The sequence below is a fragment of the Micromys minutus genome, assembly GCF_963924665.1.
Source record: "Micromys minutus genome assembly, chromosome: 16".
In the NCBI taxonomy this organism is placed as follows: domain Eukaryota; kingdom Metazoa; phylum Chordata; class Mammalia; order Rodentia; family Muridae; genus Micromys; species Micromys minutus.
The window spans coordinates 46,406,049-46,432,561 of record NC_137985.1 but is presented as its reverse complement, the minus strand read 5'-3'; the positions used below and the strand labels follow the sequence as shown (position 1 = coordinate 46,432,561).

The 26,513-nt window shown below is 38.8% G+C and overlaps 1 protein-coding gene across 1 annotated transcript in view; it reads left to right on the top strand.

Moving 5' to 3' along the window:
• ETFA (electron transfer flavoprotein subunit alpha) overlaps positions 1-26,513 on the top strand; it is a 57,373-nt gene that overhangs the window by 2,561 nt on the left and 28,299 nt on the right. Inside the window, exons 2-9 of the mRNA XM_080930406.1 lie at positions 7,264-7,410; positions 10,228-10,309; positions 10,410-10,492; positions 14,760-14,859; positions 16,205-16,315; positions 16,919-17,020; positions 23,479-23,547; positions 25,961-26,043. Coding sequence (XP_080786532.1) covers positions 7,264-7,410; positions 10,228-10,309; positions 10,410-10,492; positions 14,760-14,859; positions 16,205-16,315; positions 16,919-17,020; positions 23,479-23,547; positions 25,961-26,043 — 777 coding nt within the window. The remainder of the gene's footprint in view (positions 1-7,263; positions 7,411-10,227; positions 10,310-10,409; positions 10,493-14,759; positions 14,860-16,204; positions 16,316-16,918; positions 17,021-23,478; positions 23,548-25,960; positions 26,044-26,513) is intronic.

Sequence of the window (26,513 nt, the reverse complement as noted above, 5' to 3'; positions counted from 1 at the left end):
TTTATCCACTGAGCTCTTTCTCCAGCTTCTACTCTTAAATTAAAAAAAAAAAAAAAAAAATCAAACAAAACTTCTGTAGCTATGATTTCTTTGAAAAAACCTAAAGACATGTTTTTACTAATGGCATTTTTACTATCCAAGCCGGTTCAGTCTCAGCTGGTTTGTGTCACTGAGCAATGTTCTTCTGGAGGAAATCCTCAAAGTCATCTGAACGGAGGTGATTTTATTTTGTCTTTTGAAGATAAGGTTTTGTCTAGACTTGGCTGGCCCCAGACTCCTGTCTCTGAATATCAAACATTGGTAGTATAGTCACTCTGTTACTATGATACTCCTCAGTAAAGGCAAATTTGTACAAAGTTACAGAGCTAGAGAGTACACACAAAGAAAATAGTCTAGGATTTGCAGTTGATGTTCTTGATGAATTATTATTAATTTATATAAAAAATTTTTTGTCGGTTAGTAATAGCCTAAAAAGTTTTTTTATGTAGTAAGTGAAGCAACACTTTCAGGTCATTTGAGTGCTCTTGTGTCTGTGTTCATTGGCAGACAGGAAAGAGCATCTGTCATGACTGAGAAGCTATGAACTATTAAGGACAGAACATTTTTCAGAGGCCATTGTCCAACATTGATGAATTATACTAAACTCTGTGATTCACATGCAAATTTAAATTTTGTTTGAAAGAAGGGAGCCAATTTTTGTGTGACTCTGAAACAAAATTTATTGCATAAAGTAATTTCATTAGAATTAATGCTCTCTGCCAATGTGTCTACTAAGAGTCTTGTCTGTTTTTAAAATGAAGAAAATTGACTGTTTTTAATATTATAATCAATGTCATATGACTTTTCTAGTCATGGTTGAAAGCTGCTATGTTTTATTACTAAAGAGGTTAAAGCAGTTTAAGTACAGAAATGTAATATACATTTTATTATGATAAAATGTATGTTAAGTAGGGATAAAAGACTTTAAGTATATATTATTTAATCCCTTTAAATAGTATTTGGCAAGATTTTATAGTTCATTCTCACTGTTTTCTGTTTGTTTTTTAGTTAAGAAGGAAAAGTAAAACACAGCCTTAATCCCTTCCCCCACCCCTTGATACATGTTCCCTGTGTCCTCATTCCATTTATTTAAAGGAGGTTGGGAAGAAATGGGTTAGTGCAGTTCTTACTGTTCTAGGCTGTGAGGGGGTTTGCTAGGGTGCTAGGTTGTGGAGTTGCAGAGATGAATGCTAAGAAACTCACTGTAAACAAAACAGTGTCAGTAGTGTTGAGTTTGAGTAAGAGACGGGCCAGAATGTGTCCGTTGGACAAGATCATCAAGAGTGTTTGTGACCAAAGAGATTGGCTTAGTGCTGTGGAAGAGATGGAGGCCAGCTTGGTGTGAGTAAAGGAGAAAAAGGCGAGATAGTAGGGGGCTCTGTGGATGTTATAAGTTTGGCTCTAAGAAGGTGTAGGGAGGGTGATGATGTCTTTAAACCCTGCACTCAGGAAGTATGCTACTCGATGACAGACCAGTAAGCTTTATACAGGCAAATGGCTGGAATGCAAAGAGGAAAAAAATCACATTTTACTGTTTGGAATTAAGTATAGTCAGTATCTAGATAAATTCCCAAGAAGCATGGTGGGTTATCTATGTCAGTGACTTAGGAAATCAGGTACTGCCTTGTGATGACCAATTAATTGGATTGACAATTTGGTTGGATTAGGGAGCCCAGAGTAGTAATACTAGTCTGTAATCCCAGCACTCAGGAGACAGAGGCACACAGATCTCTTAAGCTGGAGGTCAGCCTTGCATATATGTTGAATTTCAGGCTATTGGAGCTATATATGAGATGCTGTCTTTAAAACAACAACAAAAACAAATCAAACATGTAGGCATTAATAAGTCAGATCTTTGGGCACTAAGTTTAACTGAGGAGGGTCACCTATCCTGAAAGTGGTGGCAGCATCCTTTGGGCTGATGTTCTAACTGGAATAAACAAGGAGAAAGCCACTTGAGCACCAGCATTCATCTCTCTCTTCTGCTCCAGGAAGGAAGCCCATCTGAATGCTCCCATCCCTGTGAATTCTGCCATCTTCCCTGCCCTGATGAGCTCTGTCTTCTTAAGATAGAGCCAGAGCAGACCCTTTCTAATTGAGTTGCTTCTTATCAGGTCACAGCAGGGGTTAACCTACAGATGATCCAGGAACTGTTGCTTTTTAGATTTCAAATACTTTAGTCTCTCAGCATTTGCTGAGTGCCACTTATATGCCAGGCACAAAAGTAGATACTGACTTCATAGTGAAAGCAATCCCTGCCTGTCTGGTAGCCTGGAGAAGACACGTGCTAAGCACACTAATTAGAATCAGTGTAGGGAGAATGAATGAATGAATGAATGAATGAATGAATGAATGAATGGATGCTGGGAGCATGAACTCCTCTGGGGGCTGGAGAAAGTCTAAAAGGGCATTGCAGAGTATTAGGAAACTAAAGTTTACTAAGCTTCTTATTACACAGTAATGAAAATGATGGTTTTTCTCTAACTTTTTATATTCTTATTGCTTGTGGCACCAGGGATGTTAGACAAGTACCCTACCATTGGTCTTTATACCCCATTGCATTTTACTTTTTACTTTGATTCAGATTGATAACTTTGTAGCCAAGGCTGGCCTTGAATTTGTGTTCTTCCTAATTTAGACTTATTAGCTGAAATTCTAGGTCTGTAACACCCAGCTAAGATTTTTCATAGATTAAAATTGTAAGTCGTTGAAATGGCTTAGTGAGTAGAGGTGCTTGCCATCAAGTCTGACAGTTGTAGTTTGATGGGTCCCTGGAATATACATGGTGAAGAGAACTAACCCCTTAGGATATACTCTGACCTCCACATACTCAGAATGGTGTGTGTGTGTGTGTGTGTGTGCGCGTGTGCATACACACACAAATACTTTTTTTTATGTGATGGAGAATGCCTCAGTGGTTAAGAGTGCTGGAGCCTCAGCACCCACATGGTGGTTCACATCCATCCATAACTCCAGTTTTGGGATCTAATAGATTTCTTTGAGCTCTGTGGGCTCCTAGGGGTGCATGTAAATAGACACATGCAGGCTAAACATTCATACACATAAATATATCTAAAATTAAAATGTTCATTTTTTTTAACTTTTGTCTGTTTGAAATCAATTATCTTACCATTGTTTTGATTCTGTCCATGTCCTATATGTTAACATGTTTTTATTTTTAATCTGGTGTTTCTGAAGCTGAAGTAGGAACAAAATATCTGTCATATTAATTGATTATTTAAAATTATCTTTATGAGGAGAAGGAGAAAGATGGCTGTGGCCACCAGCACCTGCTGCAGAGCTTAAAGTCTGAGAAATCCATGGAGGTTCCTAGGAGCAAAAGAGTCTGCAGGGCCAGCAATAGCTCCTGAGCAACTAGATAAAAAGATGGAGTAGGCTTATGGGTAGATGCTTTTTAAGTGTGGATACACAAAATTGCAAGGAAAGATGGCTGAACAGAGCCAGAAGAATGATGAGTCTGTTCCCTGTGCTGTTCTGTCTCAGCCAGCAGGCTGCAAGCACAAAAGTCATTCCCGATGAGCAGTGGAGCTGTTGGCACCCAGGACAAGGAGATGTACATCCCTTTGGCTCCAGGCCTACCAGCTGGCTTCCCTCATGGAGCCACTGTAGCTGTGGCCTGCTGGGAGATAGAAGGCACAGGGCAGCAGTGCTGCCCACAGGCTACAGACACAAGAGTTGAGCCTGGCAAACCCTGGAATGCCAGACATTCAGGGCAAGAAGGTGTGCAGCAGACAGGCCTGAGCACAGACCTGCCCCAGAAAGCCCTACTTAGCTGCAAGATCACCCTGACTCTGGGTAACAGCAGGATAGCTGAGAGTCACAGCAATGGTTCAGTATTTTTGATGCTTAGAAACCAAAAAGCCTTGAACCTGACCAACAACTCCTTGCAATGAATATTTGTATGCAAAGCTGTCTGGGGAAAAAAAAGGCTATGTGACAAACTGCAGGTTTTAGTGCCACTAAAATAAATAAATACTGGATGGAGATATGGGAAAGATAGAGGAATGCAGTGATGAGTAAGTACTGGGGAGGCAGTACTAGAGATGTGATAACAGCCATGTGAGAAGGTCGCAGTGGATGGGTGGGAGATGACTACAGTTAACAGTGATGTGCAGCAACCTCGAGCTTCCACTCTGACTCAGCCCTGAAACATGCTACCCACCTGCATGATTGGCCTGGCTCTGAGCAGTTACAGGATGTCTAAGATGAAGAATGATTTGTTTTCTGGATTGGATCTCCTCAAAAGACCTCTAAGGAGGCCACTTTGTTATTCATTTCCAGTCCCCTAATATGCTTTAAAGCAGGAGGGTCATGTGGATTTTTTTGATACATTATTTTTCTGTGTAACAATCTCAGCTGTCCTGGAACTCATTCTGTAGGCCAGGCTGGCCTCAGACTAAGTTCCTCTGCTTCATGAGTGCTGGGATTAAAGATGTCCACCATGATGCCTGAATGATGCTTATACTGTAACCCGAAGCCACATTGATATCTTTTTCCTGTGCTGCCACCAAAGCCTGTTATTGGTGGCACAGGACCAAGTTGATGTCCATGCTTTACACTGCCACAGGAGACCATGCTGAGGTCAGTGGCATCTACTGACACCAAGGACCATGTGGATGTCTGGTCTTCACTGTAGCCAGAAACCATGTGTAAGTCCTTGATCCATCCTCCTGCTGACTGTAAAGGGCAAGGGAGGGCAATACTTTTGCCATGGTATTGATAACTGCAGAATTACAGTTGAGAAAGAAGGACATAGGCTTCTGTAACAACCGCCTTCCCCCGAAGTAACCTCTATAGAAAACTATCAGAGAGAACTCTTTAAAACTGATAAGGATGCTGAAGTTTAGCATATTCAAACCATTGAAACACCAGCAGAATTGCTGCTTGGTATCTTTGAAACTTTTTACAATTACATCTTTCAGTGGAAGGTGCACGCACATGCCACAGTGCACACATGGAGGTCAGAAGACAACTTGTGGAATCTCTGCTCTCTTTCCTCCATGTGAGTCTGGGGTGGAACTCAAGACTTGCAGCACAGGGTAGGTGCCTTCACCAAGTGAATACCTCCAATCTTTAGTGTCATCTTTTAACAATAGGATTCTGCTTTTAGCTACTTTGATATTGAATGATTTTTCACCCAAATTAATGGGAATCAACTTTCACAACTAATTCAAACCTGTTATTTCTGAATATACTAATTAATGCCATAATATTCTCAGTACAAGACTGGTGTATAACTGAATATAATTTGATAGAATTTGTCTAGCTCCTAGCTCGACAGTTAATAGATTATGTTTAAGGATTTTAAATTGAGGTCTCTGTCAGATATTTATTAGACATAGTGGAAATGGTTTTGATGTTTTAGTGTTAAGAAATTTGCATTTTGAGCCAGGCTGTGGTGTCCCATGCCTTTGATTGCAGCACTCAGGAGGCAGAGGGAGGTGGATTACTGAGTTTGAGGCCAGCCTGGTCTACAGAGAATTCCAGGACAGCCAGGGCTACACAGAGAAACCTATCTAGAATAAACTAAAAAAGAAAGGAAAGAGGGAAGGAAGGAAGGAAGACAGAAAGAAATTGTTTTAGGCATAGTACTACCTGAGAACCCAGCTATACCACTCCTGGGCATATACCCAAAAGAAGCTCCAACGTCTAACAAGTTGTCCTTGACACATGTTCCACCATGTTCATAGCTCCTTATTTATAATAGCCAGAAACTGGAAAGAACCCAGATGTCCTTCACCAGAGGAATGGATACAGAAATTGTGGTATGTTTACACAATGGAGTACTACTCAGCTATTAAAAACAATGACTTCATGAAATTCCTAAGCAAATGGATAGAACTTGAACCTATCCTCCAGAGTGAGGTAACCCAGTCACAAAAGAACACTCACGGCTAGTATCCACTTATCATGGTATGTAATCACTGATAAGCAGATACTAGCCCATAAAGCTCGGGATACCTAAGAAACAATTCACAGAACTTATGAAGCTCAAAGAGAAGGAAGGCCAGAAGGTGAATGCCTCAGACCTTCCTAGAAGGGAGAACAAACCACTCATGGGAAGAAGTAAAGGGACAAATAGAGGAGCAGGGATTAGAGAAAAAAAATCATCCAGAGACTGTCTCACCTGGAGATCCATCCCATATGCAGCCACTAAACCCACGCACTATTGCTGATGCTAAGTAGTGCTTACTGGCAGGAATCTGATTGGATGCCTCTTCAGAGGCTCTACCAGAGCTATATTTATACAGAGGAGGATGCTTGCAGCTAACCATCAGACTGAACATGGGAACCCCAATGAAGAAGCTAAAGAAAGGACTGAAAGAGCTGAAAGAGTCTTCAACCCCATGGGAAGAACAAAATGATCAACTAACCAAACCCACCACAGCTCCCAGAGACTATAACACCAACCAATGAGTTTGAATGGAGAGTCCCATGGCCCGAGGTGCATATGCAGCAGAGGACAGCATTGTCTGACATCAGTGGGAGGAGAGGCCTTTAGTCCATCGAAGGCTCATTCTGCCAGTGTAGGGGAATGCTGGTGTGAGAAGGTGGTTGGGAGAGGGAACACCTTCATGGAGGCAATGGGAGGGGGAGGGGAGATGGGATTGGGGGAAAGGGGATATAATGTAAATATCAGAAATGTAAATACAGAGAATATCCAATTAAAAAAGAAAAAAGAAACTCTCTTAGGGTTTCTATTGTCATGAAACACCATGACCAGAAAGCAAGTTGGGAAGGAAAGGGTTTATTTGGCTTATACTTCCATATTGGTTTTCATGATCGAAGGAGGTCAGGATGGGAACTCAAGCACTCCTGGAGGCAGGAGCTGATAGAGGGATGCTGTTTACTGACCACTAGCCCAGGGATGGAACCACTTAAAATATGATAGGCCCTCCCTTCCCCCATCAATCACTAATTAAGAAAATGCCTCACAGCTAGGTCTTATGGGAACATTTTCATTTCAGGTTCCCTCCTTTCAGATAACTCTAGTTTGTGTCACGTTACATAAGACTTCTTGATTTTTGTTGGGTAAGGGTCTGGTATTGTAAAGGTAGACACAGCTTAATTTATGCCATCAAGAAAATATTTTCTTAATACACTTAAGACTGAGCATTGCATATCAAAATGTTTTCCTTAAAGTCCACATGTATAACAGTTATTTTGAAAGATTACATTAACATTCCTCTCCTTTTCTTTTAGGTCTCATTGCTCCGTTTTCAGAGTACCTTGGTAATAGCTGAGCATTCAAATGATTCCCTAGCACCCATTACTCTAAATACCATCACGGCTGCTGGACGTCTTGGAGGTGAAGTGTCCTGCTTAGTAGCTGGAACCAAATGTGACAAGGTGAGACCTTCTTAAGGGCAGCCGTAGAAAATATAATCTCCACCAAGAGGCAGTGGAAGAGGGCAGCAGAGACTGATGCCTAGCAGTATAACCAAACTGGGCTCTAGTCCTCAGTTCAATGGCCAGTGTCACAGAAATTATTGTGCATGAAAAAGCCAAAAGGTTTTCTCATGAAGCATTTTATCTTCAAAATGAGGTGGAATGCTTGATTTAGTTCTGCTGGCACCATCCTGTCCATCAGGTACCAGGTAGAGTGCTTTCTGAGTCTCCTTCGAGGTTAATAGCAGATTAGGTACTGATGAGTTGCTTCTAATTCCAGAAAGTGGTCAATCTGGGCAAAGTATCAGGGGTGCTAATATTTAATTGGTAGAAGAATTCAAATCTCAGCCTCATTCTTCTCAAATTAAGGCTGGTTGGTTTTGTTGTGGTTGTTAAGTAACAGCTTTGGAAACTAACTCTTGGGAAACTTTATTCTGCTGTGCAGACAAGAGCCTATTAGGACTACAGAGCTTTAGCTGCCAGTTCCCCTCCACTATGTCAGAACTGCTGAGTGTATGACTGGGAGTTTGACTCTCATGAAGGAGTAAACGTAGAGAGAGAATGTTTCTTTTTTAGCGGGTTATATATTTTATTAAGTTGGTGTAGAGCACATAATAATGCAGGTTCAGAATGCTAGTGTCACTTTGGATTTCTTGCATGAGATTGGTAAGATAAAGAAACCTACATGACCCAAAACCTGCTAAACAGAGATGCTAAATACTAGTACATCTCTGTGTACGACAGTGTGATGTGCTGCTCAGCACTCGGCCCGGCAGAGTCCTCCTGTGTCCTTTCAGTGACTATTGTGAGGCCATTTAGTCCATGGAAGAGGTTAGAAGGCACAGCTTCTTGTGCAGGCAGAAACTCCATGTTGACAATGGGCTGTAATTGAAGATTTTTCTCTAGTTCTTGGAATTATTAATCCTACTCTCAGAAGAAATTATTGCCAAATGAAGTGCAGTCAACATTAGAGAAGTTGTGCCTTCACTCCTAACAGGTCCCGGGTCTAATGCATGTTGTTCGCTTGGAGATCTCTGTCTGTCTGTCTATCTGTCTATCTGTCTATCTGTCTATCTATCTATGAAGAGAATCTCATTTTAATCCTAACTTTCTTTTCTTCCTTCTTTTTTTTCCTTTGGATTTGTGAGATTTGAATTCCCTCTATCCCATACTGGCTTGGAACCTGTGATCCTCCTACCTTATCCTCCCAAAGCTGGGCACTACATCCAGTTTTTACTTTTCACCTCCTAAAATAATGCACTTAAATTAGCATCAATGAAAAAACATAGGTTTTTAGCTAAATTTGAATAAAAGACTGTTGATTTTGGTTTATCAATTAGTACTAAAAAGATTTTATTTTGTTTTATGTATATGAGTTTTGACTGCTTGTATAGGAATCAAGCATGCAGTGCTCTGGAGGCCAGAAGAGGCTGTCAGATCCCTTGGAGCTCAAGTTACAGATAGTTCTGTGCTGCCTTGTATATGCTAGGACCTGTACCTAGGTCCCCTTTGAGAACAGCAAATGCTTTTAACTGTTGAACTGTCTCTTCAGTCCAGTTCTTTTGTGGTTTTTATTTATTTTTTTTTAAGGTAGAATTTTTATAGTGTCACTAATTAGGTCAGTTCATAGTAAAATCAGTTGGCTTGTAATTTTCCTTAAGTAATATTTTTTTTTAAGAAAGGGCTGGAGAGATAGCTCAGTGGCATACAGGCCGTTCTTGCTGAAGACCCAGGTTTGATGCCCAGCACCCATGCTGACTACTTACATCTGCCTGTAATGTTAATTCTAGGACACCCAGTGCCTCTGACTTCCTTAGGCACCTGTACTCTTGTATACATATATGCCCTCCCCATACACATAGCTATTTTTTTAAACTTTATTTAAAAAAATAATTTTTAAAAGCCTAGTATGGTGGAATGTTTGTAATCATAGTATTCTTGAGACTGAGTAGAAGATTGTTGCCAGATCAAGAACAGCCTGGGCTACGTAGTAAATACTAGGCCAGTTAAGGCTGGTAGCAAGACCCTTCTGGGGAGAAAGAATACCAAAGTAAGGCAAAAAAAAAAAAAAAAAAAAAAGCAGCAATGTTTTTATTTTTTAAATTATTTTTATTGACTGTTCTAGATAGTTTTATGTCAACTTGACACATCGTCAGAGAGGAGGGAGCCTCAGTTGAGAAAATGGCTCTATAAGATCAGTTGTGAGCACGTCTGTAGGACATAGTTTTTAATTTGATTGATTTGGGGGAGCGGACTGGGCCTTGTGTGGGCTTTTGAAACCTCAACCCCATGCCCTCTCTTTCTCCTCCCACTTCTAAGGACACACCTCAACAAGAACACACCTTCTAATCCTTTCACAGAGTCATCAGCTGGTCAGCTGGAGACTAAGGATACAAGTGTATGAGGCTTTGAGGCGTTCTTATTTATACCTCCACGTCATCTCAAAACAGACAACAAGCAATTTTTCATACTGGCCATTAGGATTTTATGCTTGGTTGTCTGGCATCAATGGGAGAAGAGGCCTTTGGTCCAGTGAAGTCACGGTTTCCCAGTGTAGGGGAATGCCAAGGCACTGAGGTGGAGAGGGTGATTGGGAGTGGGAACAAGTGGAGGGGGAGGGGGTAGGAGTGGGGAGAGGATAACATTTGAAATGTAAATACAGATAATATCCAATTTTTTTTTAAAAGAGAAAAAAAGATTTTATGCTTGATTAAAACTTGGCAGTGTTGGTTCATTGTTTCTCTTAGGTGGATACTTACAAATCCTTCTCTATCACAGGTGGTACAGGATCTCTGTAAAGTTCCTGGCATAGCAAAAGTTCTGGTGGCTCAGCATGATGCATACAAAGGCTTCCTTCCAGGTGAGCTGTTCCAGTGGGAAAATGGAGTGTCTGTTCTGCTCAAATATATGATTATGAAGACAGCATAAAATGTGGTTCACCTATTGTGTTTCATTCTCAGAGGAACTCACACCATTGATTTTGGAAACTCAGAAGCAGTTCAGTTACACACACATCTGTGCTGGAGCGTCTGCTTTTGGAAAGGTGAGAAGTGCTATCCGACCTTTCTACTTGATCAGTATGAATTTCAATGAGCTGGAAATGTAATGGGCTTTGCTTAAATAGCCAGTCCTGACTTACTTGCACTAAAGGGCATACTGCTAACATTTATTCTTTCAAGACAAATTCTTCAGTTTGTCTCAGAGATAACTATTCTTTCATCCCCCTTCTCTTCCCTTCCACCTTCTTTCTGCTTTCTGGCTATTATACAGTTGTCAAGTATTTCTTCTCATATACTTCTATCATGAGCCATGACCTCCCAATTCACCACAGGGCCAAAGTGACAGGACAAAGTGATTGAAATCATGGGCCAAGATAACATACCTCCTTTTGCTCGGGTTATTTTTTTCACAGTGACAAAAAAGTAATAAACATAATTCACAGGTTTATCACAGACCTACTATGGTCTCCCTATGCAATTCCTTCTATGGACTTTTCCTCATTTCAAATGTATTTATAGGTTACAGCATAAGCATCTATCTATTTTTGTCAAACTTTTATCTTTCTTCAAGACCAGAGTAAAAAAGCCAAGAAAGCATAAAGAAGGTGGAAGGGAAGGGAACGGGGACGAAAGAATAAGCATTTTAAGATCTCCTTTTAAGTACACTTAGAAAGACTTTGTCTCAAAATAAAAAATAAAAGAGAGGCCTAGGGAAATGGCTCAGTGGGTAAGAACTTGGCTCTGAAAGAATGAGGGTCTGAGTACAAGTCTTCAGCACCCACATAAGGGCATGGTTGCATGTGCTTATAACTCTAAAACTGGTCATTGGTTACAGGAAGATACTGAGAGCTTGCTGGACAACTAGCCTAACCCAAAGGGTCAGTTTCTGGTTCAGTGAGAGACCTTGCCTCAAGACAATAAGGTGGAGAGCAATAGAAGGTTCTGCTTTGGGCACTTGATGTATGTGTACAGATGTGTACACTTGAGCACTTAGGTGCATGTATACAAACATACACATACCTCAGAAGGAAAAGGGGCTGATTTGTAAATCAACTTGACTACTCATGTGTACAACATACCCAGTTCATTCCTCAGTACAGGAAAAATAGCTGTGCATAAATATACTCTGAGTAGGAAAGTTGGATATAGTATGGTAGTATAAAAAACAAGGATGCAGATCCCTTTCACATTTCTAACTTACTTGGCCCATTTCAGGAGTGTAGCTCTTAGCAATGACATGTTCTCTTAGGTCTCTTTCGATCAGTCTTTAAATTGTTCATGTACATACATATTTGTATTGTTTTGTGACTAGGAGTTTTTGCTTAATAACATCTTGAAAATATTAGCTCACAATGTGTTTGTCTACATAACTTTCCAAGTTAGTCAAGGTCAGATAGGATGTTTTTAGTCACTTGCTTCAAAAAAATATTCTTGCACATACATCTTAGAATACTCTGTGTTAGCATGTCTTTAATATTGAGTGTTAAAAGTAGAACAGTTGAATGAGAGACTGTTCTTTAAACATTTTGGTAGAAATTGTTAAATTGCCAACAACAGTATTATAAATTTTAACATCTCTCTCTAAATGGATGGATGAATCTTTGTGGACCGCCCAGTCTCTTGAGAGTACTGCTTCTGTGTTGGGTAATTAAATCTTAAGTTTGGTTGACAAAAGTTTATCTGGAAAATGAGCCCAACAACAAACCGTGTTTGCTGTGTTTTAATTTCCAAATTTTTTGCTCTGGTCTTGAAGAAAGATAAAAGTTTGACAAAAATAAATAGATGCTTGTGCTGTAACCTATAAATGCATTTGAAATAAGGAAAAGTCCATAGGAGGAATTGCATAGGGAGACGATAGTAGGTCTGTGATAAACCTGTAAATTGTGTTTATTACTTTTTTGTCACTGTGAAAAAAATAACCCGAGCAAAAGGAGGTATGTTATCTTGGCCCATGATTTCAATCACTTTGTCCTGTCACTTTGGCCCTGTGGTGAATTGGGAGGTCATGGCTCATGATAGAAGTATATGAGAAGACATACTTGACAACTGTATAATAGCCAGAAAGCAGAAAGAAGGTGGAAGGGAAGAGAAGGGGGACGAAAGAATGAGCATTTTAAGATCTCCTTTGAAGTACACTAGCAACCATTTTGCCGTAGGTCCTATTTCCTAAAGGCCTCATCATCTCCAAGTGCAGTAAATACTAGAAACAGGCCTTCAGCACATGGGTCAGGGGTCAGGGGGAGTGCATTCAAGTACTTGTCGAAGTATTCAACCTCCTTCACCATAAGGGAAATGCACATAAAACTTTAGATTCCACTTCATCCTCATCAAGGTAGCCATCATCAAGAAAACAAAAAACGGAGAATTCCGGTGAGGATGTAGGGGAAGAGGGTGCCTTATTTACTGCTGGTGGAAGTGTAAACTAGTACAGCCATTGTAGAAATCAGGTTTCTCAATGAATTAAAAGTAGAACCATCATATGAGTGGGCTGTACCATTCCTGAGCTTATACCCAAAAGACAGTATTTTCTACCACAGAGGTACTTGAACACGTTACTGTGAAATTATTCACAATAGCAAGGAAATAGAACCAGCTTAGATGTCTATCCACAGATAAATGGATGCAAAAAGTGTGTGAATGCTCGGCTGTAAGAAATAAAAATGAAAATTTCAGGAAAATAGATGAGTCTAGAAGCTCATATATATTGAGATGGCCCAGATTCAGAAAGATAAATAGACACACTCTTTCTCTGGTGAGTGTTTCTTAGCTTTGAATGTTTATATATATGTGTATAGGTCATGAAAGTAGAAAGGGGACCTCAGAAGAAAGAAGGGGTGCTTAGGAAGTTGGGCAGGATGGTAGAACACAGTGAAGGTGGAAAGGAGACCCCTGGAGTGGAGGGGTAGTGGAAATGGGAATGGGGAAAGGGTGGAAGAGGACGATCTTCAGAGCAAGGAAACTAACATAGGTACTTTTTAGTAGTCAAGGTCAGAGTTCTTTCTTTATTCATGTTTAAAAGAGATTACTATCTAATGCAGGTATGACAAAATGCAAATTAGAACCTTTTCCCTCAGCAACTACAGTCAAGAAGATGACCATCACTTTGTAGGAAGTTACTGAGTAGAAACAGGCTGGGAACGAAGAGAACTAGAAGACATAACCATTATCTTCAGGGTGTTTAGAATCCTAGTTAGGGGTCATACACTGTAGATACTAAGTTATTTTAGAACAAAAGTCCATGCTAGTCAAGGCTAATACATTGTAACCATATGTGCCTGTGGGAGAATACAGAATGAGGTAGAATGACAGATAGTTTGAAAGAATCTTTACAGAAGAGAGAGAACTATTTTGTGGTGTTACCTTGAATGCATGCCTTCCAGAAGTAGTGTCATAAAACCAGGGAGGTGCCACTGAATGAGCTATGAAGTCAGTGTCTTTGTGGGATAAAAATCAATGCTTCTCAGGACTGGAGAGAAGGCTCAGTGTTTTAAGAGCACTGACTGCTCTTCCAGATGTCCTGACTCAATCCTCAGCGACCAAACATGGCTCACAACCATCAGTGGGATCCCATACCCTCTCTTGGTGTGTCTGAAGAGAGTTATAGTGTACTCACATACATAAAATAAATAAATAAATCTTATAAAAAAGCAATGGTTTCTTTTAAAGTTACATGTATTATGTAAAAGAACCTCAGTCCAGAATTTGGAAATTCAGTCTTTGTGGACTCTCTTCTGCTTCACAATACATGTATAACATATAACTGTTATGTGCCTGTATCAGCTAGAGCACGTGTGCTTGTTTCTGATGTTCATTTTATATGTGACACACAAGCTGCTGTGATTGATCTGTTTATACAACATGAACTTGACAAAGGTTGCACTGTCTGTTGAAATTTTTTCTTTTATGTTTTCTAGTAAATATATATAATAAAAGCTTTTCCAGTATTTTACTCTACTAATTGTTTGCTCTTTCTCCTGTTTAAATTCAGGGATCCATAACTGTCACATTTTGTACTTGATATTTATTAGGGCAATGGATCTCATAATTTATCAAATTGAATCAGCTTCTTATTACTATAAATCTTATATAACTCTTAATATACAGAAATGGTAGGCACTTAATTTCAAAGACTATCTTAAAAGCTGGGCTGATACCTCTTGTCTAAAGATACATGTGAAGTATAAAATATTTAAATTTGAATTAAAATTTATGCAGAAGCTATATCTCCCTTTAAAGGGTTTTAGAAGATACTATTGTTGATTATTATATCAGTCAGCTTGCATTTGTAGCTCACTGCTCCTTTTCTTTTAGAACCTTCTGCCCAGAGTAGCAGCCAAACTTAATGTTGCCCCAGTTTCTGACATCATTGAGATCAAATCACCTGACACATTCGTGAGAACTATCTATGCAGGTAAGTTCTAAGGAAGATAATCAACATGCTAATTTTCAAGTATACATAAATCTTAAAAATAGGATTTGGAAATAAATTGGTGATTAAATAGACCATCTAAAAGTTTCTGAGAAATGCTTTGGTTGAGAATAGCTACTAGACCCTGACATAGCATTCTGTCTGATTTATTATGTGCACAGTACAGTTAGTTTATGGAGTGATAAGAGCTATTCACCCAGTAGTTGATAAAAATTAAGTTTGCCATCTGATATATATGTATTTCAAAATTTTAATTGTGATGTAATTATATCACTTTTCCTTCCAAACTCTCCTTGACATTCCATTTGTTGTCAGTTGATGACCCATTTTTCTTTACACACACATACATACACATATGCATAACTACTTAAAAACATCTACTATGCCTGTTTATTTTGCTTGTGTGTATATTTCAGAGCTGGCTACTTCTGTTTAGATAGCCATCTGTAATGGATACCCAATTAAAGGACTCATCGCTGAGACTAGTTATCCCTCTCTCAGCAGTCATTGCTTTCCTGTACTTCTTTGTCTAGTGATGGGACCTGTGAGATTTCACCCTTCCACAGTAGCATGTCTCTTGCTATTGTCATTGTTCAGGTCTTCATTAAGTAGCTGTATTTTGTAAGTAGTACCTTGAAAGGCAAGCTCTTTTGAAAATAGTATTTTTAGTCTTTGCTTTCAATGTGCAGTTGAAGTTCAGAGTGCATTAAACAGTTCATTTCAGTGTCTTTTTATTTGATTGATTATTTCTAAGCACAAATATTTCTAGTGGGGCTAGAGAAGGCAGCAATTTTGGTTACTGCCTTTGTTCTAGTTAAAATTGTTGTATGGTCTTTTAGACCTGTAATCTTCAGTAATATTCAAGTATTTCATCATGTGTCAGTCACTCAGAATGGGAAATGTCTCATCCTTTTAAAACTTTGGTCTTCTGAACTTGCATTTCATGTCCTGCCATGCTTTCACGTATCTCTGTTGGCGTGTGTAGCAATGGCATGTGTATTAAGGCACAGCAGCTCGTATTTTTAGGTTACGGATAGAGTTGGTTTGGGAGAAAAAAGCTTTCTTCCCACTCCCTGCTGAGAGGTAGGCGCCTTCTCGCTGCAGCCACCTGCTTCAGTTTGTAGTAACTGTGGCCTTAAAAGACATCCAGAAGTGTGCAGGTGGTCCCTGGGGAAGGTCTTCACTCTGTTGCTCCTCCGCGCCTAGACTTAGCTGGGGTAGGAAACAACTTGCCCATGGTTATTTTTGCCTTGTCTTCATAAAATAAATTTGACCCTGCGAAGAATACTTTTGGCATTCCTTCCTCATAATAAAATTTGTGTTTCAGGAAATGCATTGTGTACAGTGAAGTGTGATGAGAAAGTGAAGGTGTTTTCTGTTCGAGGAACATCTTTTGAGGCTGCAGCAACAAGTGGAGGTAGTGCCAGTTCAGAAAAGGGTAAGCGTTCATGTGAACCTTTTTGATAGGTTGGCATTTCTTGTTTGTTTGGCTTAGATTAGAATAAGGGACAACCTCTACTTCATTTCTGGTGCAAAGTAAAAATTCACCTGACTCATATTCCAAGGTTATATAAATAATTATAATTTATGTCTGTTTCACATCATCTTGGTACAAGGACAATCACTTTGGTAGATTAAAGAGTAGGCGAGAAGATCAATCATGATGAAACTGTCACGTTTGTGTCAGGGCTGTTTAACTCTCATTATTGTTTCCTATTGTGGCATTTGAGTGATTCAACATAATAGAAGAATGTAATAACAGTAGGAAATAGGGGTTCCACTTTAACATGTCTGGCACATTATTTGAACACTAGAGAGAATGGGTTATTCTGGTTTTTACAGATGAACTTATGAGTAGTATTAACCTCTCAAAAGAGCCATGCCCTCTTAATGCTTTTTAATTAAAAAAATGAATTTGGGACCGTGAAAATGCATTAACTTAGTTTCTTAGAATTGGATGTTTGTGTGTTGGTCTTAAAAATAATTACCATTGTATATTTGAAATCATCATAATTTTTAATTTGTCTGTCTATGTATGCAGCACCAAGTACTTCTTCAGCAGGAATATCAGAGTGGCTTGACCAGAAATTGACAAAAAGTGACCGGCCAGAACTGACTGGTGCCAAAGTGGTGGTCTCTGGTGGTAAGTGCAATGGTAACTTAAAAGATGGCACAGGCTATGTAGTACATAGACCTCGTTAAAGGGACAGACTTTTATTTAGGTTTGGTGGTTCTGGGGGTGGAACCCAGGGTCTTGTACCCAGTAAGTAAGCTCTAGACTACTGAGCTGAATCCATAGTCTAAAGTGTAGGTGTTTGGTTTTAATTTTCTTTACAAATGACAGAAGTTGGTAAATTGCAAGTATAAGCAATATTTTACTAGGAATATGAAATTAGACTATAAATAGAATGTGGGCTTCCTGTCTCATATCTAACACTGGGGAGCAGGGCACAAATCTCATCTGCACATCTCTGCCACATGGTATCTTGGTTTTACAGATGCCCATGTTTTTCTGTGGCATTAGATTGGATTCCAAATTGTAGAAAAAGTGGTCGGAATCATTTCATTTTCTGGAGAAATGAAAATAATAGATACAGAGTGTTTGCTCTCAGAAATTTTGAAATCTAGCCAGAATTTAGTTTAGTTATGTAGGGAATATTTACCAAACGCTAATAAGAGTTTGCTAATATCACAGATATGGCAGTGACCCTTCAGAGCTGTGGATCAGGCATCTTGTACTTAAAGTGTTTTCGTTATAGTAAAGAAACTTTAAATAAGTTTTTAATTGGATAGTTTATGTATTTACATTTCAAATGTTATCCCCTTTTGAGGTTCCCCCCTAACATCCTCCCAACCCCTGCTTCTATGAGGATGCTCTCCCTCCTTCCACCCACCCACACCCAACTGAACACCCTGACATTCCCCTATACTGTGAAAATGAGCTTTCACAGGACAAAGGGCTTCTCCTCCTGTTAATGCCAGACTATATCATCCTCTGTTACAAATATGGCTAGAGCCATGGGTCCTCCCATGTGTACTTGGTTTGGTGGTTTAGCCCCTGGAAGATCTGGGGCGGGGGGGGGGGTGATTAGTTAATATTGTTGTTCTTTCTATGAGGTTGCAAATCCCTTCAGCTTCTTCAGTCTTTTCTCTAACTCCTCCATTGGGATCCCCATGCTCAGTTCGATGGTTGGCTGCAAGCATCTTAATCTTTATAAGTAAGGCTCCTGTCAGCATGCACTTCTTGGCATCAGCAATAGTGACTGGGTTTGGTGGCTGTTTATGGGATGGATTGCCAGGTGTGGCAGGCAGTCTCTGGATAGCCTTTCCTTCACTCTCTGCTCTACTCTTTGTCTCCATATTTCCTTCCGTGACTATTTTGTTCCCATTTCTCAGAAGGACTGACGAATCCACATTTTGGTCTTCCTTATTCTTGAGCTTCATATGATCTGTGAATTATATCTTGGGTGTTCCAAGATTTTGAGCTAATATCAACTTATCACTGAGTGAATACTGTGTGTGTTCTATTGTGTTTGAGTTACCTCACTCAGGATGATATTTTCTAGTTCCATTCATTTGCCTAAGGATTTCATGAAGTCATTGTTTTTAATAGCTGAGTGTACTGCATTGTCTAAATGTACCACATCTTCTCTATTCATTCTTCTGAAGAAGTACATCTGGGTTCTTTCCAGCTTCTGGCTATTATACATAAGGCTGCTATGAACATAGTGGAATGTGTGTCCTTGTTGTATGTTAGAGCATCTTTTGGGTATATGCCCAGGATAGCTGGGTCCTCAGGTAGCAATTTTCTGAGGAATTGCCAAAGTGATTTTCAGAGTGGTTTTACCAGCTTACAAACCTACTAACAATGGTGGAGTATTCCTCTTTCTTCACATCCTCGCCAGCATCTGCTGTCACCCGAGTTTTTGATCTTAGCCATTATACCTACTATGAGGTAGTCTCAGGGTTGTTTTATTTTGCATTTCCCTGATGAGTGTTGAACATTTCTTTAGGTGCTTCTCAGCCATTTGGTTCTGCTGAGAATTCTTTGTTTAGCTCTGTCCCCCATTTTTAAATAGGATTATTTGATTCTCTAAGTTTAACTTCCTGAGTCCTTTGTATATATTGGATATTAGCCCTCTACCAGATGTAGGATTGGAAAAGATCCTTTCCCAATCTGTTGGTTGCTGTTTTGTCTTACTGACAGTGTTTTGCCTTACAGAAACTTTGCAGTTTTATGAGGTCCCATTTGTCCATTCTAGAGCTTAAAGCATAAGCCATTGGTGTTCTGTTCAGGAAATTTTCCTCTGTGTCTATGTTCTTCCCCATTTTGTCTTTTATTAGTTTCACTGTGCCTAGTTTTATGTGGAGTTCTTTGATCCACTTGGACTTGAGCTTTGTACAAGGAGATAAAAAAGGATTGATTTGCTTTCTTCTGCATGCTGAACCAGCACCATTTGTTGAAGATGCTGTCCTTTTTCCATTGAAATTTATAACTCCGTTGTCAAAGATCAAGTGACCATAGGTGTGTGGGTTCATTTCTGGGTCTTCAATTCTGTTCCATTGATCTACCTGCCTCTCCTGGTACCAATACCTTGTAGTTTTTATTTATTTTTTAACCACAATTGATTTGTAATACAGCTTGAGGTCAGGGATGGTGATTCCCCTGGAAGTTCTTGTATTGTTGAGAATAGTTTGCTTTTTCTAACTCTATGAAGAATTGAATTGGAATTTTGATGGGGATTGCATTGAATCTGTAGATTGCTTTTGGCAAGATGGCCATTTTTACTATGTTGATCCTTCCAATCCATAAGCATGGGAGATCTTTCCATCTTCTGAGATCTTCAATTTCCTTCTTCAGAGACTTGAAGTTCTTGTCATACAGATCTTTCACATGCTTGGTTAGAGTTACAGCAAGGTATTTTATATTATTTGTGACTATTGTGAAAGATGTCGATTCTCTAATTTCTTTTTCAGTCTGTTTAACCTTTGAGTAGAGGAAGACTACTGATTTGTTTGAGTTAATTTTATATCCAGCCACTTTGCTGAAGTTATATATTAGGTTTAGGAGTTCTCTGGTGGAATTTTTGGGGTCACTTAAGTTATCTTAAGTCATGTCATCTGCAAATAAGATATTTTGACTTCTTCCTTTCCAATTATATTCCTTTGACCTCTTTTTTCTTTTCTTTTCTTTTTCTTTCTTTCTTTTTTTTTTTTTTTTGTTTTTATTTGGGGAAGGGAGTCTAATTACTCTGGCTAGAACTTCAGGCACTATATTGAATACATAGGGAAAGTGTGGGCAGCCTTGTCTAGTCCCCTATTTTAGTGGGATTGCTTCATGTTTCTCTTCATTTAGTTTGATGTTGGCTACTAGTTTGCTGTATATTGCTTTTACTATGTTTACTATGTTTAGGTATGGGCCTTCAATTCTTCATCTTCCCAAGACTTTTATCATGAAGGATAAAATTTTGTCAATTTTGTTAGCATCTAGTGAGATGATCATGTGGCTTTTCTCTTTGAGTTGGTTATAATAGTAGATTACATTGATGGAATGCTGTATATTGAACCATCCCTGCATCCCTGTGATGAAGCCTACTTGATCATAATGGATGACCATTTTGATGTGTTCTTGGATTCTGTTTAAGTTCTCTTTCTTTATAGGGTCTTTTTGTGGTTTTGGTATAAGGGTAACCGTGGCTCCATAGAAGGAATTGGGTAGTTTTTTCTCTGTTTCTATTTTGTGGAATAGTTTGAAAAGTATTGGTATTATGTCTTCTTTGGAGGTCTGATAGAATTCTCCACTACACACATCTGGTCCTGGACTCTTTTTATTTGGTTGGGAGACTTGTAATGACTGCTTTTATTTCTTTAGGGGCTATGGAGCTGTTTAGATGGTTTATCTGATCCTGATTTAACTTTGGTACCTTGTGTCTGTCTAGAAAACTGCCCATTTCATCCAGATTTTTCACTTTTGTTGAGTATAGACTTTTGTAGTAAGATCTGATGACTTTTTGAATTTCTCAATTTCTGTTGTTATGTCTCTCTTTTCATTTCCCATTTTGTTAATTTGGATGCTGTCTATGCCCTGTGGTTAGTCTGGCTAAGGGTTTATCTATCTTGTTGATATTTCTCAACCAGCTCCTGGTTTTGTTTTGTTTTTTTTTTTTTTTTTTGTTTGTTTCTTCTTGGTTGATTTCAGCCCTGAGTTTGATCATTTTTTACCTTCTACTCCTCTCAGGTATATTTGATTCTTTTTGTTCTAGAGCTTTCAGGTATGCTGTCAAACTGATAATATATGCTCTCTCCAATTTCTTTTTGGAGGTACTCAGACCTACTAGTTTTCCTCTTAGCACTGCTTCATTGTATCCCATAAGGTTGGATATGTTGTGCCTTCATTATCATTAAATTCTAAAAAGTCTTTAATTTCTTTTTTCATTTCTTCCTTGACCAAGTTATCACTAAGTAGAGCATTGTTGAGCTTCCATGTGTATGTGCTTTCTGTCGTTTTTGTTGTTATTGAAGACCAGCCTCAGTCTGTGGTGATCTGATAGGATGTATAAGATTATTTTGATCTTCTTGTATTTGTTGAGGCCTGTTTTATGACTGATTATATGGTCAATTTTGGAAAAGGTACCATGAGGTGCTGAGAAGAAGATATGTTCTTCTGTTTTAGGATAAAATGTTTTATAGATATCTGCTAAATCTGTGCTTCATAACTTCTATTAGTTTCACTGTGTCTTTGTTTTGTTTTTGTCTCCATCATCTGTCCATTGATGAGAGTGGGGTGTTGAAGTCTCCCACTATTGTTTGTGGTGCAACATGTGCTTTGAGCTTTAGTAAAGTTTCTTCTATGACTGTGGGTGCCCTTGCATTTGGAGCATAGATGTTCAGAATTGAGAATTCCTTTTGGTAGATTTTTCCTTTGATGATTATGAAGTGAGATTCCATATCTTTTTTGGATAACTTTTGAAAGTAAATTTTATTTGATATTAGAATGGCTCTTCCAGCTTGTTTCTTGGGACCATTTGCTTGGAAAATGTTTTTCCTGCTTTTTACTCTGAGTTAGTGTCTGTCTTTGTAACTGAGGTGTGTTTCCTGTATGCAGCAAAATGCTGAGTGCTGTTTACATATCTAGTGTGTTCTCTTAGGGTCTGTATGACATCTGCCCAGGATCTTCAAGCCTTCATACTTTCTGTTGAGAAGTCTGGTGTAATTGTGATAGGTCTGCCTTATATGCTACTTGGCCTTTTCCTCTTACTGCTTTTAGTATTCTTTCTTTGTTTTGTGGATTTAATGTTTTTACAATTATGTGATGGGAGGAATTTCTTTTCTAGTCTAGTCTATTTGATGTTCTGTAGGCTTCTTGTATATTCATGGGCATCTCTTTCTTTAGATTAGGGAAGTTTTCTTTTATAATTTTGTTGAATATATTTACTGGCCATTTAAGTTGGGAATTTTCGCTCTCTTCTATACTTAGTATTCTTAGTTTTGGCCTTCTCATTGTGTCCTGGATTTCCTGGATGTTTTGGGAGAGGAACTTTTTGCATTTTGCATCTTCTTTGATTATTGTGTCAGTGTTTTCAATGGTATACTCTGCCCCTGAGATTCTCTCTTCTTTCTCTTGCATTCTGTTGGTGATGCTTGCATGTAAGACTCTTGATCTCTTTTCTATGCTTTATATCTTTAGGTTTGTCCCTCTTTGTGATTTCTTTATTGTTTCTGTTCCATTTTTAGATCCTGGATAGTTTTGTTCAGTTCCTTTATCAGTTTGGTTGTTTTCCTATAAGTCTTTAAGAGATTTTTGTGTTTCCTCTTTAAGAGCTTCTACTTGTTTATCTGTATTCTCCTGTATTTCTTCAAGGAAGTTATTTATGTCCTTCTTAAAGTACTTTGTTATCGTCATGAAATATGATTTTAAATCCAAATCTTCTTTTTCTGGTGTATTGGGTTATCCAGGACTTGCTGTGGTGGGAGAATTGGGTTCTGCTGATGCCAAGCACTCTTTGTTTCTGTTGCTTAAGTTCTTTTGGTTTCCTATCTGGTTATATCTGGTATTAGTTTTTCTTGTTGCCTGTGACTGGAGTTTGTCTCTTCTGTGGGCCTGTGAGCCTGTGATCTTAGGAGTGAATACACTCTTGGGAGACCAGCTCTCTCTGGTCGGAATTTGGGTATGGAGGGCTGTAGGACAGCTTTGGAGACTGGAAGGTCCTGTCCCAAGCTTCTACAAGTTTACTGTGCCCTTTGGTCGTTTGGCAGGTCCCTCTTTGGACAGTCATTTGAGGAAAAGTGGGGTCTCACCTTTGGGCTTAGGAGTGAGAGCACTCCTGGGAGACCAGCTCTCTCAGGCCAGGACTTGTGTACTGAGGGCTGCAGGACTGTTCCAGGGCACAGATGTAGACAGGAAATTATAGTGTTCTTTATGTAGTTAAATATCTGCAATGCTGAATGCTTCATAGATGTTGTAAAAGTTTTTCAGAGAGTTGGTATGCTTAATGTGGCAGTTTGTAATATGGACATTAGGTTGGGCATATAAAATGGCAAACATTTTACAGAGTGCAACATGTATATACATGATTTATTGATTTATTGATTTTTAATGAGGTCGAGGCTTGAAGAGTGGAGAGAACTTTAAACTGCTGTATGACCTGGCAGATCAGCTGCATGCTGCAGGTAAGATCGTTTTCCTTTGTAGCACAATGTTCTCTTATGCTAGGAGTGTTTTCTGTTATGCTTCTATTATAAGTCCTGCAAAGCTTCAGGTAATTGTGCTTTCTACTTTTCCTTCATTGACTTAGCTTTATTGTTTGACTATCATTTATACAAAATAGCATGTGGCTGTGGCATTCCTATTAGTGTATATAACATACTTTGATCATATTTCCCCCATTACTTATTTTTTTTCTGCCTTCCTCTTTTTCCTCCTCTTTCTATATAATTCTCTTTCTACTTTCATGTGTTTGTTTTTTAAATCTAGATTCCACTTGAGAGAAAACATAAGACATTTACTTTTCTATATCTGACTTATTTTGCTTAACATGATTTCCAATTTTGAAGTATTGAAATGCCAACTTCAGAACCTACTGCAGACTCTCTGATAGCTGTTCTCTACCTGCACATGTGCTCTGTATAATTTAAGTATGCACTTATGTGAGAAAGAACTAAAGAAATGATAAAGATAAAAAGCCCATAGAAACAGAAATGCCTGCCTCTTACAAGCATAGTAAACTGGACGAGGAAAGAATGTCTGGGCCTGAAGATGTGCCCAGACATGGTTAAAGCTGAAAAGCAAAGGTAAAGTGAGTTAGGAAGCAGCAGTGAAGTATCCAGGACCTCGAGGACACTTAAGAAGTCCTAGTGACACAATAAAAACAAAGCAGAAACGACTACAACTGAGTCATGGGTGTGTGGAAGTGGGAGAAAAGGGCGCTTGAGAAGTTTCAGGATCACACGACACCCAAGCAAAGATCCAGGAAACAAAAAGCACCAATGTATATGTGTAAATTCTAAGCTATAACAAGTCTAGGAAGATAAAAATTCTGAAAGAAACCAAAGTGGAGGAAAAAAGAGTCTCTTACCCTATAAAAGAGGCAAAGATAAGTCCGTTTGACTTTTCAGAAACTGTGTTAAGATGAGAATAGGGAGACTTCAAGTGTTGAGAGGAGAAACCCCAGAGACTCAGAATTCTGTACCCATGGAATGTATAGAACAAGCAGGAAACTCAGTTGAACTCAGCAGTTAGCTGGATTGAATTAACATCTATTGATGTCTTTGTTACACAACAGCAAATTTTTAAACTGACAGAAGCATTCACCAAGGAAGACTGCATTTGGGACTATGAAACAGGGTTCCTATGCTGTCTCTTCTTAGCTTGAGCTGTATGTCTGTAACTAAAACGTAACTGAAAAATCCCAAGATGCATAAAGAGATTAACAGCACATTTCTATGTAACATATGAGCAAAGGAAAACATCTCAAAAGAAATATTTTGAACTAAATGAAAAAAAAAAGGTATATGGTACAATGAAGATAGTGGTGTGGGGAGGGGAGTTTATCCAAGTGCTGGGCATTGAACTGAGGGCCTCTCACACATTAGGCAGGAGCTCCACTGTTGAGCTGTATCTATATTCCCCCTCCCCACCTTTATTTGTTTACTTGTTTAGTTTTAAATTTCAAATCTTTGAGACAGTTTCACTACCTTGCCCATTCTGGCCTTGTGATTCTTTTGCCTCAGCGTCCCACATAGCTGCGAGTAGAGACCTGTACCATCAGGGTGAGAACTCTTACAGGGAAATGTACAGTACTAAATATGCATTAGAAAAAACAGGCAGTCTAAGTTTAATCATCTTAGGAAACTACAAGAACAAATTAATGCAGTGGCATGCAGAAGGAGTGCCTCATTCCCTTGACTCTCCTGAACGGGTGGCTCTGCCCTAAGGATAGATCTCCTGTGGAGAAGAAACCAGCTACATTTTTATTTATTAATTTAATATGAGATACTTGTTAAACCTCAATCTTGTATTGAATATGACTTAATCTGAAGAGGTAATGATATTATACAGCATTTCCTTAAAAGTCATAAAGTTAGTTTATAAAAAGACATTGTATAGTATTCCTTAAGTAGATTATAATATGGAATTTATGGATGCTTTTTGAAAAAGAAACAAATATCAGAAGCCAGTCAAATTCAAAAATTGAAATTTACAACTAGAGTAGTGGTACATGCCTTCAAATAAGCAGAAAGCAGAGACAAGAGGATCTCTGTGAGTTCAAGTCCAGTGTGCTCTACGCAGTGAGCTCTGTGATAGCCAGGACTATATAGAGAGACCCTGTCTCAAAAACAATCAAACAAAAATAAATTTGAGTATAGCACACAATAAAAATTATTTTCTTGAAAAATATACTTGCATTTAGTATTTAGAACCCTTGATCAATTACGAGTCATTGATCGGGATTTTTTTTTCAAAAGTGAGTCCTTTATGCAATACTTTTTGACCGTAAAATATTAGGGTGTGGTTTGTAGTTGTTGGTGGCTCTCTCACTGAATACCGGAACTTGAAAGTACGACGGCACTTCTTCCCTTTCAGTTGGTGCTTCCCGTGCTGCTGTGGATGCTGGCTTTGTTCCCAACGACATGCAAGTTGGTCAGACAGGAAAAATAGTAGCTCCAGTAAGTACTACAACAAAATACGCCCTGCAGATTTGCTGGGGATTAGCACTGTATGTATTTGTTGGACAATAATTTCAGTGATTTATATCTTAACTCAGTGATCATATACAGCTAACCATTGTGATGGTGAATGTGTCCTCACACGATCTGGAGGTTTTTGATCTTAATAAAATGCTTAGCAGGGTTTTTTTTTTTTTTTTTAAGATATATTTTATTTATATGAGTGCACTGTAACTGTCCTCAGACATGCCAGAAGAGGGCATCAGATCTCATTATAGATGATTGTGAGCCTCCATGTGGTTGCTGGGATTTGAACTCAGGACCTATGGAAGAGCAGCCAGTGTTCTTAACCACTGAGCCAACTCTCCAGCCCGCTTAGCAGTTCTAAACTTAGGAATTATTTTGCAAAAAGACATAAAGCAGTATGAGATCACAATGCTGTGTTATTACTGTCCTTGTCTTTGTTGTTG